The sequence below is a fragment of the Ursus maritimus genome, unplaced genomic scaffold, assembly GCF_017311325.1.
Source record: "Ursus maritimus isolate PB19 unplaced genomic scaffold, ASM1731132v1 scaffold_19, whole genome shotgun sequence".
NCBI lineage: Eukaryota > Metazoa > Chordata > Mammalia > Carnivora > Ursidae > Ursus > Ursus maritimus.
This window is the reverse complement of record NW_024424341.1, coordinates 27607733-27625841: the sequence shown is the minus strand read 5'-3', so window position 1 is coordinate 27625841 and position 18109 is coordinate 27607733. Positions and strand designations below refer to the sequence as shown.

Here is an 18109-nt window from a genome sequence, read left to right as displayed (position 1 = left end):
GCAAAGAAGATACAGTAGGTGAAGAAGGCAAAACAAACAAGCAAAAGTGAACAAAAAACCCCCAACCCCAAACATACGTATATTAGAAGGAATGAGAAACATGTAGAAAACTTTGTATGTTAATTAAATAGAAGGCTTCTGTTGAAGAGGAAAATACTTAAGAAGACATAAAAACCAACATGTAGAAAATTCAATCCAAATGCAATCAATAATTATTGATGTCCAGAGAGTGCAGAGCACCTACTTTCTCTTATTTTTGCCTTCAATGCATGTGTGGTGGTTGGAGCTGCAGCAGCCATCTTGGAACCATGAGGAAAATTCAAGAGACTCACAGAGTTCAAGGAGCTTCTAAGCTAACACAAGCAACTGCCTACCTTATTTAAACATATCCTAGGCAAACCATAAAAGACACTTAACTCTAGAAAACAAACTGAGGGTTGCTGGAGGGGAGGTGGGTTGGGGGGCGGATAACTGGGTGATGGACATTAAGGAGGGCATTTGATATCATGAGCACTGGGTGTTATATACAACTGATGAATCACTAAATTAATAAAAAAAGAAAGAAAGAAAAAACCCCATATCCAATAGTTTAGAACACTAATGTTGGATTTTCTGTTACTTGTAGCTAAATATAATCCTAATACATAAGCAAGTCTTCCTCCTCTATGAAGCCTTCAATGACTTTTAACAGTTACCAGGAACAGCAGAACTTCATTCCTTCATCTTTCTGGAGCTTCTCCCTCCACACACACCTCAATTATAGTGTTTACCACGTTGTTGATCAATTGCTTATTCACCCTCTGCCTTTAATGAGTGTCTAAAATATTTCCTCTATATCCATTCAGAACCATATCAGACAGTGTTAAAATGTTTGCTTTAATTGATAAACATTATTTAGAAAACTCAAGAGGAGAGGGAAGTCTATTGAATTTACGCACATAATTGCCTGTCATGTTTTTACTTCCTTCTTGATGTTTCCTAATTCCCTTCTTTTTTTCTTTTTAAGATTTAAAAAAAGATTTATTTATTTATCTGAAGGGGTGAGGGGAAGGGGCAGAAAGAGAAGGAGAGGCAGAATCTCAAGCAGACTCCCCACTGAGTGCGGAGCCCAACATGGGGCTCCATCTCACAACCCTGGGATCATACCTGAAACAAAATCAAGAGTTGGATGCTTAACCGACTGAGCACCCAAGAATTTTTTTCAAGAAATCTCTACCCCCAATGTGGAGCTTGAACTCATGACCCTGAGATCAAGAGTCACACATGCTCTACCGACTGAGCCAGCCAGCTGCCCCCACAATTCCTTCTTTTATTATTTACTTTCTGTTCAGAGAACTTCCTTTAGCCAGTCTTTTAGGAAAGACTTGCTGGTAACAAATTAATTTTCCTTCATTTGAGAATGTTTTAATTTTCTATTTATTTCTGAGGCATAGTTTTGCTCTATGTAAGATTCAGGCTTCACAGTTATCTACTTCCTGTGCTTGCAAAATGTTGAGCCACTTTCTTCTGGCCCCTATGGTTTTTGAAAAGAAATCTGCTGTCATTCAAATAGTTTCTTTCCTATATGTAAGGTGTCTTTCTTCTTTCACTGGTTTTAAGATTTTCTGTCTTTAGTGTTTAGAAGTCTGACTATGATGTGTGTGCGTGTGGATTTATTTAGGTTTGTCCTATTTGGGATTTGCCCCAATTCTTGAATCTACAGGTTTACTAAATTTGGGAAGCTTTCAGTCATCATTACTTTAAGTACCTTTTCAGCCCAACCCTATTTCTTTTCTTTATAATCTCTACCTCCAATATGGGGCTCAAACTCATGACCCGGAGATCAAGAGTCACATGAGAACACTCTCTACCAACTGAGCCAGCCAGGTGCCCCAGCCCAATCTTATTTCTTATCTCTTTCTGGAACTCTGATGATAGGGATATTAGATTTTTTTCCACAGGTCCTTCAAGGTCTGTTCATTTTTTCTATTAATTAGACTCAAACAGATTTTTCAATAGAACTCAAAACAGAGTATATTTTCTCTCTTGTTTCGATTGGGTAGAATAATGGCTTCCCAAAGATGTCCACATCCTAATCCCTGGAACCTGTGAATATGTTACCTTACATGGAAAAAAAAAACCTTTGTTGGTATGACTAGATTAAGAACCTTGAGATGGGGAGACTATCCTATATTATCCTGGGACCAGTATGATCACAAGAGTCCTTATATATGGAAGAAGCAGACCTAAGAGAGTTAGAGGGGGATGTGACTATGGAAGAGGCTGGAGTTATGTGATGTGAGAAGAAATTGATCCATCGTGGCTGGTTTTGAGGATGGAGGAAGGAAACCATGAACCAAGAAAGACACATGTTCTTTAGAAGCTGGAAAAGGTAAGGAAATGGATTCTCTCTCAAAGTCTCCAGAAAAGAATACAGCTTTGCCAATACCTTGATGTTAGCCCAGTGAGACCTATGTCAAGCTTCTAACCTACAGAAGTGAAAGCTAAAAAATTTGTATTGCCCTAAGCCACTACGTTGAAGTAATTTGTTATGAGAACAATAAGAAAGAGAGATAGGAATTTCTATTGTTCTGTCTTCAAGTTCATGGATTCTTTCCTCTGTCCCCTCCATTCTCTTGTTGAACTCACCAAATGAGTTAACTTTTGGTTATCTTTTCACTTCTAAAATTTCCATTTGGTTCTTTATATCTTCTCTTGCTTTGCTGAGAACTATGTTTTCGTTTGTTCCAAGCATGTTTGGGATTGCTCTTTGAAGCATTTTTATGTTGGCTGCTTTATGAACTTTGTCAGATAATTCTAACAGTTATATCAATGCTGGCACCTATTGCCTGTCTATTTCCAGTCTGAGATCTTCCTGGTTTTTGGTATGATGCATGATTTTGATTTGAAACCTGGGAATTTTGTCTGTTATGAGACTCTGGATCTTATTTAAATCTTCTGTTTGAGTGGGCTTTCTCTGACACCACTCTGGCAACGGACATGGGAGCACCGCCTCATTACCACCAGGTGGGGTGGTGGTCCTGATTCCCCACTTGGACTTCTCACAACTGCTAGACAGGGGTGGCAGTTCCTGGTCCCCACTAGTCCTAGACAGATACCACCCTGGTCGGGAGGGGTAGAGTGCATTGTTGCTTCTTCTGCTGATGCCTTAGGGTAGGGAGGTCTATTGTGGAGGAGGGAGGGACATCTCATTACCATTGGGTTGGGGTGGAAGTCAAGGCTTCCCATGTGGTAGCTTCACCAACAATGATGGAGGTGGTAGGGGATAAGGAAAGCCCTACCTCCCTACTGGGCNAACACAACAGGAGGTTGGGGCACCTCAGGACAGCATGGATAGGGTATAAATCTAGACTCCCCAATGGTCTTTGCTAGCAGCGATTGGGAAGGGCTGCAGATTTTCTCGTTGTGTTTAACTATTATAGAATAGTTCTTATCTGAAAGTTTTTTTTTTTTAAAGATTTTATTTATTTATTTGACAGAGATAGAGACAGCCAGCAAGAGAGGGAACACAAGCAGGGGGAGTGGGAGAGGAAGAAGCAGGCTCATAGCGGAGGAGCCTGATATGGGGCTTGATCCCACAACACTGGGATCACGCCCTGAGCCGAAGGCAGACGCTTAACCGCTGTGCCACCCAGGCGCCCCTTATCTGAAAGTTTTTTTTAACTTGCTAGGCTGCTCTTTTCCAGGTCCTTTGGCTAGTGGGAGCACGCTTTTGTTGGGACTTTTTTGGGTCTGTGTCTTGATATTTCTGTGTTGCTGGCCCCTTTAGCACCCAGTTTTAGATATATGAAGCAAAAAGAAAACTCAGAGAACTCACCAATATGATGTTGATTGGGTCCCAAGGACCCTAGCTGGTCTGATCTTTTTCTATCTTTTAGTCTTCTAATTTTGTTTTGCACACAATGTGCAGGGTTTTTAGTTGTCCTTAGTTGGGCAGAATAAAGAAAGGTATATCTACTTCATCTTACTAGAGCAGAAGTCTTAAAATCTGCTTTTATTTAACCCAGTCCAAATGGGCTTTGTTTCTTATAAACAGATGATTCTTGATTAAAATATATATGAAGAGGTGAAACTTAATTTTAAGGCAATGAGAACCAATGAAGGTTTTAAAACAAAAGAGGATATCCAAATTAAAAGTCAATGCCTTGCCTGAAAATGAAAGTGGTATTTCAACAGAATTAGTATTCCTGCCACAGTAGGTTCAAGTCCTGCTAGCCTAGGGAGGTATATGTTGCAAGAACTAGGCAGGAGGGAACTCGTAGGGAGGTGGCCTTACAGGGTTCCTTTGACAAGGAAAAGGCTGCTCACCTGGTTTGTGACGTTTACTTCTTTCTGTACAGCGTCAGAGAACTTGGTTCCTTTGGAAGTGCTAGCCTTGTAGAAGCTCTCGCTTTCCCGGGATCTTGCATGCCTAACGTGGCTGACTCTGATTAAAGAAGCAAGAGCACACCCTCAGGTTGGGGGTGACATTAAATACCACCTGTCTGCTAATTGTATGGTCTCTTCTCCCAGGAATGGGGGAGATAGCCAGGGGGGCATCTGGGAAAGTCAGCTTATTTACCATTAGCCAACCTCATTTAACAATTGTAAGAAAACTATGTAGTCACTGGACTTATTAAATATGATTCGTAAGGACACTGAAAATTACTGCAAGAAAACAATACTATCTAAGTGTTTACTTCAGTTCTCTGGAAAGCAGTGTATGAAAATTATTTACAGAAAATCACTTGTAGAAAAATCTTTAACCCGATCTTACTTTTAAAAATGAAATGTTAAATAAACTTAAGTTCTGTCCCTTTTCTTCACATTTATAGTCATGGCGTTTTTAAACCGAGTTTAAACAGTAGTTCAAACATAGGTTCTGGTAGCTGTTTACTTCACTTGAAGCTAGTTTACCCAATAATTAGTTTGTCTAGAGACCAGTTAACCCACAATGTCAAATGCATTTGAGGTGCAATCTTAAACTTTGAGAGTTTTTTACAGTTGAGCATTCATTTGCTTAATGACCAGAACAACTAAAGTTCAACCCCCTTTGGGTATTTTGCATGAATTTGTACACACTAAGATGAAAAACAAATTAAAATTAAAAACAATATAAGCAAATACAAATACATCATAATATCTATAAACAGTATTACATTATTATAAAATAAATGCTTAAAAATTAAGTTGAAATTAAATTTGGAAAGAAGAGACTATCTTTGTGTGTGTGTGTGTGAAGCAAATATTAGTATTACTAAGCAAGAATCATTCACCAACCTTTATTATAAAAGCCACTGGGAATAAAGGGTAGGGTTTTTTTTTTTTTTCTCTTTCGAAAGAGACTTTGGTTAGCTTAACCCAAATTTTCTTAATAGGTTCAAACTTAGCCACAATGCAAGAGGATATCTACAAAAATGCAAAGCAATTACAAACAAGTTATGTCTGATTTAAAACAATTAACTGGAAAGTCATTTTAAATTAATTAAATAATTAATTAGGGAGTCAGTCAGGACAAAGAGCCTTGGGAATTCGTAAAACCATCCTTATTTTGTTAAAAAAGAATATGACCCTCAAAAGCCAAAAGCACTCAAAAAGGTAAATTGTTTTAGTGAATTGATTAAGAGTTGCCTTGTGAAGAATACAGAGTTTTGCCGTTGGGACAACTAAGCAAGCTGTTGTGACACATTGTCTTCATGCAGAGAAGGTCAAAGCAGGCCCACTACGGAAGGCGGCAGCCCGCTTCTCTCATCTACATTTGTGGGGTACCTTCTGCCACCCCCCACATGAAGCACAGCTCTGATTTCTTTTGACTTTGCTTGTGGTTATACTAGTCCCCCAACATCCTACAGGACAATAAATAGGACAGTGACTTACTGTGAGTCCTGTAACATGCTGGAAGCACCAGGACAAGAGACACAACCCCACACGGAAGACTACATTTGTTCATTTAAATCTAACCCACGTCTGACAGCAGTAGGAAAGCATATGATATCCGAGGGCAGAGATGTGGGTTCAGAGCTGAAATCTACTGGTGACTTCTTGCCTAATCTTAGACGAGCCATTTCTACACCTTAGTGACCTTACCCCGTAAAAGTGATTGGGTGCATTTAGATAAAATATATGAAAGTTCTTTGTAAAATACAATGCACTAATTAACCAGGGAATGGCATGAGTTAAGTAAAGACTTGTTATACGCAACTAATGAATCATCGAACTTTACATCAAAACCAGGCACGTACTGTATGGTGACTAACATAATAAAATAAAAAAAAATTATTATATTAAAAAAAAAGTAAAGACTTGGCTTACGCTTTCTTTTGATGAATGGGGCTCTCCCCCGTCAGCCTATAGAGGGCGAACTTGAAGTCAGTAACACCTTGATTTTCTATGGTGAAGGTGGTGCTTTTCCGAGTGCCACAGATCAAAGCCCCAAAGTTGATGACAGAGGAGGGGCTGATGTTGTATTTGGAGTACACTGCATTCACGGAAAACTTAATTGGGATGCTGGCAATGATTTCACCTCCTTCTGTGATATTGGGCTCAATAATCTAGAAAGGGAGGAAGGATTGGGAAGATGTCAGCCCCTATGCTCCAGAATTTCCAGGACTGTCTATTTCATTCTTTGTTTTCATCACTGACATGAAGTCAATTTCATTCTTCCTTTCATTTTCTTTATATTATTGCATCAACACTATTAGCAAATACTGACACCAAACTTACTATGTACCAGCCATGGATCAATGTGGACTGACTTGACCTCCTCTTTCACTTCCCCACTCTTCTCTAGCATTTGATGACTGAACTCAGCTCCTCTGGTGCTCCCCAAAGATCAGGGGCTCTATTGCTTGTCTGGCACTCTCGATTCCTGATGACTCTGCACAACCCCCACCTGACCTACTCCTGCGTGCTAGCTGGGGACCAACCCTGGAGCATGGGCTAGACCATGTAGTCTTCTTTTCGACATGAGTCCCACAGTCCTGCCACTGAGTGAATCCTCCCTTTGAGCTGTTTTACCTGACAGCGCAGAACTGGCTGGTGCTCAATCTTCACTTCTTTTTTTGCACGAAATAACACCTGGACATTTGTGGGCTTTTCCGTTGAGGTTAATGAGCCCTTCTTGGGTTGGACTGAGATCATAGAATTTACATTGGTTGACAAAATCCCTAAGGAGTCCACAGAAAAGCTGAAAGATAGGAATGAAAGGTCAGTGGAAGTCATTATGGGGAACCCAAGATACCAGAGGGGAAACTCCAGACTATTGAGTGTCTGCCATGTCTCTGGTCCTGCTTAAGCACTGTGTCTAGAAGTGCCCACTGTGCTTTGTACTCTGTAAGCACCCCTCTGCAGCCAGGATTGACTAGGCCAGGAAGTGATGCTAGAGGCAAAGACAGCCATCTCTAGCCTGAGGTCAAGGGGTGCCTTTGCAGGAGATCTCTGTCCAACAGGGACACATGATGCTGGATAAGGACCAACTAAATGAATTCATCTTTCTGTCTCTCTGTTTCCCTTCCTCCCCTCTCTGAGACTGAATACAGCACACACACACAGGGAGCAGTGATGCAGAAGCCAGGGGTTCTAAAGAAGGAGAGAAAGTGGGGGGGCAGAAGCCATTTAACAGAGGTACTTGGAAAGGGAGGCCATGGCCCAATGGGATTGAGATGGAATCCACAGATAGCCGCGGACTCATGAGAATGGCAGAGGGATTGGAGCAAGAGCAAGGAACTGAAGCAGGGGTGGGACACCTGGAGCTGCTGTGGGGACCTAGATGTCATCGCCACACTCCAGGAGACCTGGCCACTCCATTGCTGCATGGTGGGTGCCTGAGCTTCCTCACCTCTCTGCAAGTCCCTTCAATGAATTTTGATCACCTGCTCCATGCTGAGGGTGACTGGTCCCCATAACCTAGAAGAGCAGAACTAATGCTCCGTGATAACCTACCACAAAACTCATAAGCCGGCAAGATTCCACTCAGCGCTAATTCTAAGGTGACAGTGGCTTTCTCCTAAGTTTGTTAAGCTTCTATTTATATTTATATTTTTCAATTTATGGGTCTAGTAATGGTAGCCCTGAGCTAGGACCTCTCTCATTTCAGCCTTCTTTTAGCAGAAACGAAGCTATCACGAATGCATGGAATTTCTTCTAAGTCTGTAAGGGGGGAAGTCCTTTTATCAACTGCAAATTCTACGGAAGGATCATCTTTCACAGAATAGATTGGCCATAGGTGCTGGTCCTGCCCCCAAGGGTTGTGTGGCCCTGCCTGAGTGACCGCCTCCCTCCCCCAACCCAGCGCCACCCTTTCCTGTCTGAGAAATCTCTTATTTAGTGCTTCATCTTTCATCACAAGAGGTGAGCATAAGCTGGAGTTCCATTCCACGAGGCCACCATTTGGGTTTTGTAACACAGGGGTTCTTAACATTAAAAAAAGAAGATTGGAAAAAGCCTGTTTTTTCACAAGAAATCTTACACGGAATGCCAACTTATGAAACAGATAGGAGCCAAAAGGAGGTCAGGAGAGTTGAAGGCCAGGTCCCTGTCTCCAGTCTCTCCCTCCACCCCCAGGACCTCCCCTCACCTAGTACGTCTTCCTTCCAACATTTCCTTCCGAGTGTCTCTCCCACCCCCAGACCCCTGTGGCTCTGGGTACTTTGAGAGGGACTTTAAGGGTCCCTGTAAGGCCAGAGTTGAGAGTAGTGTGAAAATCTCTGCTCTTAGCAGTTGGAATTCCATTCATTTGAAGCCCGAGAGAGGCTACAAGCAGAGATGGTTCTTATGGTTTCCTCAATGAAGTTTCTGTTTTTTATCTCCCAGGTAACACTATTCTCCCCATGCGTGGAGGTGGACGACCATACGCCTGATGGTTTTCAGGTTACCTGAACATGATCTCGTATTTGCCACGGTTCTTCAGTTGCAAGGGCTGCTTTGCCTCTTCCATGACCTTCACGATCCCAAAATCGAGGCCTCCCTCAGCTCCTGCAGAGGCCAGGGTGGGTGGGGGAGTGGACGGTGTGGGAGTGAGAAGCAGGGGAACTTCCTATTGAAGTTCATGTGGAAAATCTATGATGACAAGTTCAGAGAAATTGTTTTCTGAAAACACCGTGGCTGACAAAACCTCCTGTAACTGAGTCTCGGCAAACAACAACAGACTCTGCTCCTGCACCAGCTCAACTTGGGAAGCTCCCTCTGGCTTCCAGCTTAGGACCACCGTCCTTCCTTTCACGCCTTCCGTTAGCTCAAACTTCCATAAAATTTTTTTGTATCAAGTGTATAATAAAAGTAGTTAGAATATTACATATAAATTTGTATTGTTTTACTTAGCACTGCATCATAAGCATTTCCCCACATAATTAAAAACTCCTTATAAATGTGATCTTAATGTTTATATAATACACCATGATATGCTGTTCCATAATTTACAATATTATTTCTATGGTAATACAGATATTACCAATATTCTTGACAGATTTTTAGGTTCTTTCCAATCCTCCATTATTACAAATAATGCTGCAATAAATATCCTTGTACATAGATTCATGACATCTAGGCAAACATGCAGCTCTCATGTTTTGTCAATCTTGCTGAAGAGGAGAGCAATTAGGAGAAGAAAGAATAATGGAGAACTGCATGCTAAAACGGACGGATCTAACCTGGGTGTGAGGGCAGTGTGGTGGGCAGAATAATGCCTTCTGTCCCCAGAAGGTGTTCCCGTCCTAATCCCTGGAACCTGTGAATATGCTAGGTCACATGGTAAAGGTTGTTAATCAGCTGACTCTATCTATCTATTTATCACCTGACTTTAAAAAAGAAAGATTGGGGCGCCTGGGTGGCACAGCAGTTAAGCGTCTGCCTTCGGCTCAGGGCGTGATCCCGGCGATCTGGGATCGAGCCCCACATCAGGCTCCTCTGCTATGAGCCTGTTTCTTCCTCTCCCACTCCCCCTGCTTGTGTTCCCTCTCTCGCTGGCTGTCTCTATCTCTGTCAAATAAATAAATAAATAAAATCTTAAAAAAAAAAAAATAAAAATAAAAAAAAAATAAAAAAGAAAGATTATCCTGGATTCTCTGGGTGGGCCCAATGTAATCACAACAAAAGCAGAAGAGGAAGACAGAAGCAGGAGAACCAGAGAGATGGTGGCGTGAGAAGAACCTGACCCAGTGTTGCTGGCTTTGAAGATGGAGGAAAAAGGACTATGGGCCAAGGATGCAGGTAGCTTCTAGAAGCTGGAAAAGGCAAGGAAATGGATTCTCCCCCAGAGCTTCCAGAAAGGAATGTGGCTCTGCTGACACTCTGATGTTAGCCCAGTTAGATCAGTTTTGGACTTCTGACCTCCAGAACTGTAAGATAATGAATCTGTATTGTTGTTTTGAGCCACACAGTCTGTGGTAATTTGTAACAGCAGTGATAGAAGACTAATGCAGGTAGGAAGATAGGTACCTACTCCTGGATAGTTGTTCAGAAAAGAGTTCTGCCAACTTTATAATCATGGCCACCCCTTGTCATCTCCAGTTGGAGAAACCTAAGATTTGTAGTCATGTTGGTGACATGACTCTGGGACTTGCATTACTATTTGCTGAAATTCCATGCCCTCCCCAACAACCGCTAGTCTTCCTCTACGTAAAAAATACATTGCATTAAAAGATGTCACTTCTAAACACCCCTTCCTTGAAGGGGTCAACAGACCTTTGGGGAAGGTGATGTCCAAGGCGACGTCATAAGACTCTGCAAAGATCAAGATGTTTTCAATCTGAACGACACCAACAAGATTGTCTGCATCTAAAACCTGTTAGGGTAAAAGGGATTCTTCAGTAAAAGCAAGATCCACAGGGGGCTTGGAGCTTGAACTGCGTACCATGCACTGGGAACGATGAAGGAGATATGGTAGAGAATATTTTAAAAATGTATTTAGCTTTTGTCTTCACTGAGCACTTGGTATGATTAGTGTTCTCATAACATCCTTTGGGAAATGCCAGTGTAGACAATCGATATAAGAATGGGGAAAAGCGACTGCATTTTTCATCCTGTCCACTTATGAGGTTTAAGTTATTTGCGTGATTTTCACTGCCTTATTGAAGTTGGGTCTGTGAGTATACATTGCAGAAAAGTGTTGTTTGGAACTTTTCAATAAAATAAACCTGAAGAGCATTTTTCTGACAGTTGAAATGGAAAAGTTGCACTTTGTAAATCATCCTTGCTTTACTAATTTTATAAATCTGAGTTCTTCTGTTCTTTGCTTCTGGTTCAACCTGTAGAAAAAGTGCTAGATTTTCATAGAAAATAAGTGTTTAATGTTTCTCTTCAGGAAATTCCAAGTGTTTTATTTAAGTGAACACCTTTACTATTCAAGTTGGAAATGTGTAAAAAAAAGCAAGCCTGCCCCTCCCAGTTGCCCACTGTGCCCTCCCTCCCTTACGGTCCTCAGGAGCACCTGAACTTGTGTCAGGTGTCAGCTGGACCCAACTCTTAACTCTTGAGACAAACAAGGGGTGATAAAGTGTCCATTCATCAAGGGGAAGAGCTGTTGGGGGGAGGGGTAGCTCTCCTGGACGGCCCTGCCTCTCTGTTGAAGCCTCAAGTTGAGAAATGAAGTCACCAGCTCCCCATGACCTGTGGTTTGGTGCCAAGCGGGAAATTTGTAGCCGTCACCAAACTCAAGTTTCAATTCAGAGCTTCCAACTTTTCTTTCATCAGGAATTTTGCCAATGTTTCACAGAGCAAATTGGACCGACTTCAGTTTTACCTTCTTTTGCTGCTCAGCCTCTGACAGAGACGACAAAGAGGACTGGCAGCAGGAGGAAAAACAGGACAAAGAATTTGGATTATCAGCCCCAGGATTTACACAGTATCTTTCTCCTGATAGACGCCTTGCACCCAGAACATTCTATTTCCTTTGCTTTCTTATTGGAGTGGGGGGTGGAGATTAAATTTTGTAATTGGGGGAAATAGGATGAACAATTCAAAAGGTACACAAATAAAATAAAATGAGTTCACCACAGCATTTTCCAAAGGGACCAGAAAGCAAGGCATTTCCTCACGTAGAGGTTGAAAGAATATAATCTGGGGAAGAGAAGCCTTAGACCACTTTGAGGCGCCTGAGGGGAACCCACTGTGTCTGCTTTGACTGGAACACACAGGGATGCCATATCATCCCTAAAATAAAGAAATGTTTCCATACCAGTTGGTAAACAGCTGTCACATGACCTCTCCAAGTAACCCCTCTTGCCTGCCTTCCCCACCACTCCCACCATGGGAACCCCTGGAGGCCCCGGGATCCAGCAACAGAAGGAGGAAGCTGACACAGCTGGGACCCTACACCAGCCACGTGGCCTGGGTTCCTTGTGCAGAGGTCTGTGTCTGTGTAGAGAATGGTGTTTAAAACGTTGACTATCACCCTCTGATATTCAAAAAAATCGTTGATTAAATGAATCTATCAGTATTTGTGTTCAGCTACATTAAGGACTGTCATACATAGGTGATAAGAGACACTGGATCCATTGAATGGACCCAAAAGTAGACACAGGATTAATTCATGTGAGTTACAGTTGGAAATCTGAACCCGACCCAAGGAAGAATTAATAGTCAGACTTGTTCAAAGGAAGATCAGGCTGCTTTGAGTGTGGGTAAGTTTTCTATCCCTATAAGTATTCAAAGAGAAGCTTGGGTAATCCTTTGATTGTTGCAGAATTGATGCAAGCATCAAAAGTCAATGACATTCATTCATTCACTGTTCATTTTACAGATTCATTTTACATTTACAGGTGGCCATGTCTTAACCCCTGGAACCCGTGAATGTGACTTTATTTGGAAAAAGTCTTTGCAGATGTAATTAAGTTAAAGATCTCGAGAGGAGATCATCCTGGATTATCTGGGTGGGCCCTAAACCCAGTGACAAATGTCCTTGCAAGAGACAGAAGAGGAAAAGACGCAGGCGAAGAAGGCCACGTGAAGACAGAGGCAGAGACTGGAGTGATGCAGCCACAAGCCCAGGAACTGGAGCCACCAGAAGCTAGAAGAAGAAAGGAAGTCTTCTTCCCTAGAGGCTTCAGAGAGAGTGTGACCCTGCAGACACGTTAATTTCAGACTTGTCTTCCAGAATTGTAGGAGGATAAATGTGTGTTGTTTTAAGCCACTTAGTTTGTGGACATTTGTTACATCAGCTCTCGGAAATGAATACAGATGATGAGCAAGTCAGGCAAGACCTTGTCCTGATGGAGTTCACTTGAGAAAGTAAAGAAAGAAACAGGCTATGTGCCAGGGGGAGGCGCTCTGAAGGATAGAGAAGGCAGGGTGAGTGATTGCACGTAATGGGATTTCTTCTCTGCAGTGATCAGGGGAACCCAGTTGGAGCAGTGCTGTTTAGTGGACCCCACAGAGCCTAGGGGCAACATTCTTGGCAGGGTTGCTGCAAGGCCAAGGGCCTGGGGCAGGAAGAAGCCAAGAGACCATGTGACAGGGCTGATGCCTGAGAGCTAGGGTAGATACTGAGGCAAGAAGGGCCTGAGAAGCTGTGGGGACCCTGGGCTCGATCCTCACCACAGCTGGAGCCAGCGGATTGCTGCAGGGAGGAGAGGGGCCTGACCTGACTGACCCGGAGCCGGAACTGGGCCTCCACTGAAGTCCAGGCGAGAGAAGCTCCAGGCAGCCTGGGAGATGGAGGCGGCAGCAGTGTGGGCAGAGGAGCGGGTGGGCGGGAGATATGCTGGGAGACAGTCGGAGGAGTGGGGGCCGGAGGGCAGGCTGTCAGGGGAAGGAGGGAATCTGAGATGGTTCCTAGGTGTCTGCTGGGAGCACCTGGGCAAAAGGTGATGTTACCCAGTTAGTCATCTGAGCCGTGACTGGGTTTGGGAGCATGGAACCAGGAGTCTCAGGCTTACTTCGGGATAGTGACATCATTCACTCCCTCCCTCCCTCCCTCTGCACCGAGTGAGCGCTGTGTTTACAGCACCGGGCAATCAGCCACGAACAAGACTGCCTTTACGGAGCTCACAATTGGGCGCAGAGCAAGATACTCTGGGCCAGTGGTTGTCAAACAGGGATCAGTTAGGAGTGTGTAACACGGAGACGTAGCTCTGCGTGTGTGTGTGTGTGTGTGTGTGAGAGAGAGAGAGAGAGAGAGAGAGAGAGAGAGAACCCAACATATAAACATTTTGATGGCCAAGTCTGGAGATGTGTGAAGCCTCACCTCCAACCGGATCACCTTCTTGATGTTGACAGGTTTGGAGGGCTGGAAGTGCAATTGCAGGCTGTACTCAGCCTTGGGGGGGATGGTCCCCTGCATGGTGGACACGGTGAAGTCTTCGCCCAGGTGCTCCAGGCTGGTGATCCGCCAGGCCACGGGCAGGGGTGTGACGTTGCGGAGAAGAACTACCTTGGATTCTTTTCTGTGGAGACCAAAAGAAATTTTGTCAGTTTCAAATGATTCTGATTTATTATGGCCAAAAAAGCACTTCTGGTTATTTTAATCATTGCTTAGCTCACTAACCAGAGTTCTTCAGGGAACAGGGCCTGGGGGTAATGATCAAGGAATGCAGGATACATACCATAATATTCTCTCCCAGTAGCCCCAGAGATAAACATTCTCTATTTAGAATAATATAATACCAGTGAATGAAACGGTTAAGTTCCAGTTTTGGTCTAGCATTCTCTGTGCTTTAATTTCTTTTTTTTTTTTTTTAAAGATTTTATTTATTTATTTAACAGAGATAGAGACAGCCAGCGAGAGATGGAACACAGCAGGGGGAGTGGGAGAGGAAGAAGCAGGCTCATAGTGGAGGAGCCTGATGTGGGGCTCGATCCCGTAACGCCGGGATCACGCCCTGAGCCGAAGGCAGACGCTTAACCATTGTGCCACCCAGGGGCCCCTGTGCTTTAATTTCTAAACCAAAGATTCTTTACCTTTGAAGGTAACGGACTACTTAGAGAATTTGGAAAAAGGGAGTCCTTCTGAGCAAAATGCAAATATGCACATACTTTGGCAGCTGATTTTGGGGGTTATGTCCTGGACCCCGCATGTGAACTTCATAGGGTTACTAACCATCTTAGTTTGCACAGGGCCAGAAGTTTCCCCGGATGCAGGACTTTCAGTGCTAAAATGAGGAGAGGCCTGAGAAAATCGGGATGAGCTGGCCACCCTAGAACTAAATGTTCTTTAAATCCCATTGCAGTCCAGGTATCATCCAGAACTCTGACCTGTGCAACAAGAGCCGGTCAAAATGCAATTGTCTGGAGTCCAGCTCTAGTTCTGGGCGGACCCCTTGGCAGGTTAACTTGAAGACAGCTGGCTCTGGGTTCTCCTTGATGCAGCAGACAATGCAGTCATCAAAGACACCAACCGCAGTAGGGTAGGCCCATATGTTCAGCATCTAAAGGAAGCATCGAAACAGTACATTTATGCCAAGAATGCCAAGACCTCAAATTTCCCAAGAAAGACTTGCCTTGGTAGACTTGTTTCCATGCTACTGTACCTGCTTCTCATTGGGTTTCAGAATCATGTTGGTGGGCTCCAGGAAATAGGTGGTTGCTCTGACATCATTCTGAAAACAGAAGAACGCCTCCACGACCATGGGGGAATTATTCACGATGGTCAGTGTCTCCGTGTTGCCCGGGAACAAGGAGGACTTGTACCTGGAAGTGAACAAAGATTAGGGATGTGGATGTAAGGATTGACTGGAAGTTCAGGCGGCAAAGGAGACCGTGGGGTGTGTGGCAATGCTGGAGGGCAGTGTGGGACACTGAGGCAGTGGCATGGCAGCTAAGAACACAAGCTTTGCAGTTGTGAAGACGTGCAGCTGGACTTTATATCCGCTCCCCATAAGCCTTGGTCTCCTTATTACTATGATGGGATGCTAATACTCCTTAGGATTTCTACGAGTATTAAATGCAGTGGTGCACCCAGTGCTCTTCAGGACAGCTACAGATACCGAATGCCCAAAATGCTACCTATTATTGCAAAGAATTGTGGTTTTTTTTTAAAGTTTGTTTATTTATTTAAGTAATCTCTATAGCCAACGTGGGGCTTGAACTCACGACCCTGAGATCAAGAGTCGCATGCTCTACCGACTGAGCCAGCCAGGTGCCCCATTATTACAAAGAATTCTAACTGGGAAACATGAGGCTCTATCCTTCCCAGGGCTTATATTCCCAGGAGATAGAATCCTTTGAGAGTAACGTTATTTCACATCTGCCTTAGAGGTGATCATTCCTAGACCTGTTTAAGACGTTATTGTTCTGACACGGATTCATTTGGCGTGGTTCACTGTTATAAGGCTGTTTCCGTTCCTTCGTGACTTGGGGAAAGAGCCACAGAGTTGAGCACTGTGGGCACTAGAAGCTGCTCAGTTAATGGTAATGGACATGAAAGGAACCGCAGAAGGTACAAGGAATGCCAATGAAGACACACATCATCAGAGATCAGAGCAAAGGCACCACAGCACCCACTGGTGCCCAGGAACAGTCTGAAAAGCTTTTTTGGATAGGCAGTGATGGAGGAAGGAAGGAGAATAAATGGCAGAGATCAAATCAGGGTCAGAAAGACAGAGTGCTCTCTGTGTCACTACTAAAGGGGTGGTGGCCTCCATATCAAACTGGTCATCACCACCAGCCAGTACTGTTCTAAGTCTCACGTGCTAAGAACTCATTGTCCAGTTCAGTTTCACAAATCTGTGGGTGGGTGCTATTGTTTTCCCATTTTGCAGATGAGAACACTGAGGCTCAGCAAGTTTTGAGAAAATAAAGAAATAATACCCGGTTGTACTGGGCCTTGTTTTTGGGCCACTGTAATTTCTAGGAGAGAGATGTCTAGCCCCAAGTTCTGGTAGGTTCCAGTGCTGTCAGGACACACGTCTCTCTAAATGGCCATGATCTCCCTGACTCCTGACCCTGGGCTGCTGTGTCCTTCAGTTCCATCAACCTGACCCCCCTCCTTCTCTCTCCGAAGCCCTTCTACTGGGCCCCTTCTAGTGGAAGATCCACTCCAGCATCAGCCAACAATCTTCTTCTTGGCTTTCTAGTCCAGCCTCTCAGGAAATAAACTCCAGTTATTAACGGACTGGAGAACAAAGAAGTTTCGTTAGTTCTACCAAGTCAGCGTGAACACAAACACTCTACTTATCGTAATGAACGCTAGACTGAATTAAGACGTGCTTAGAGCTGGGTCCAGTTTTGGACTCACCTCACTGCCTACACAGTGAGAAGTCTGTATATAACTGAAAAAACTGGTATCACTAAAAATGTGTGACTGTCAACCTTACCCAGGGCCCCTAATTCCGCCCGACAACCTTCATCTGTTTCTCTAATATTCTCTCTCTCCAACTTTCCACAAAAACTGTTTCATCTGCTCTCTATTTTCTCAACATTTTTATCTTCCCTCCCCTTCCCTCCCTGTTAGGGACGACCTCAAAACATGCCTCATGGGGACCTTCTCACGGGTCCAATCTCATCTGCACCTGAAGCCATCCGCCTTCCTTCCTCCTAGTGGGCGGTGGTGGTCCCTCTTCCTGGCACGAACAGCATCCCTGTCTCCCATTGTGTTGTCTCAGGGAGCTGTACCACTGATGACCCTCACCTCCTCTTAAAACTCCAACCTCTTCCTCCCTGTCTTCCCTTGGCATCCAAACATAGCTTAAGAACATAGCATAAGAACAACAGTGTGTGAGTAGTGCTCCCTGGACTCCATGTCTCCTCCCATCCTTGACTGCCTCCATTTCTCTTCACTGCCAAGTTTTCCAAAGAACTACCTTTACACCCCATCTCTATTCTTTCACTTCCCACTGACTCCTGAACTCACTTTGCTTGGGCTTCATCCTCAGAAATCCCCCAAAAGGACTTTTGCTAAGGCTCTTAGCTAAGGCTCCATGTTGTTCAACCCCATGGATGTCGTCTGAGAACCCAAACCACAGAGCTTAGTCCTTGCTTTGTGTGGCTACTAGATATACCACCTAAGCATGCAAACGACATATCCCAAAGTGAACGCTTGATCCTACTCTTTCCCCCCCAAAACCTGGTCCTCCTCCAGGTTTTTCCATCTGGGAAGATGGTACCCACATTCATCTGGGTGGCTTAGCAGAAACTCGGGGTGCAAGAACCCAGTTCTCCTGTGGTTCAGGGCTAACTGAGGCAGCAGTAGTAAAACCCT

General features: G+C 43.9%; 1 protein-coding gene across 1 annotated transcript in view; it reads right to left on the bottom strand.

Annotated features, from left to right (window-relative positions):
• Positions 1–18109, bottom strand: part of HYDIN (HYDIN axonemal central pair apparatus protein) — a 394665-nt gene that overhangs the window by 74384 nt on the left and 302172 nt on the right. The window contains exons 52-59 of the mRNA XM_008702363.2: positions 15441–15600; positions 15166–15338; positions 14159–14357; positions 10660–10759; positions 8853–8952; positions 6997–7165; positions 6292–6530; positions 4309–4426 (exon numbers count right to left, since the gene is read on the bottom strand). Of these exons, the coding sequence (XP_008700585.2) occupies positions 4309–4426; positions 6292–6530; positions 6997–7165; positions 8853–8952; positions 10660–10759; positions 14159–14357; positions 15166–15338; positions 15441–15600 (1258 nt within the window). The remainder of the gene's footprint in view (positions 1–4308; positions 4427–6291; positions 6531–6996; positions 7166–8852; positions 8953–10659; positions 10760–14158; positions 14358–15165; positions 15339–15440; positions 15601–18109) is intronic.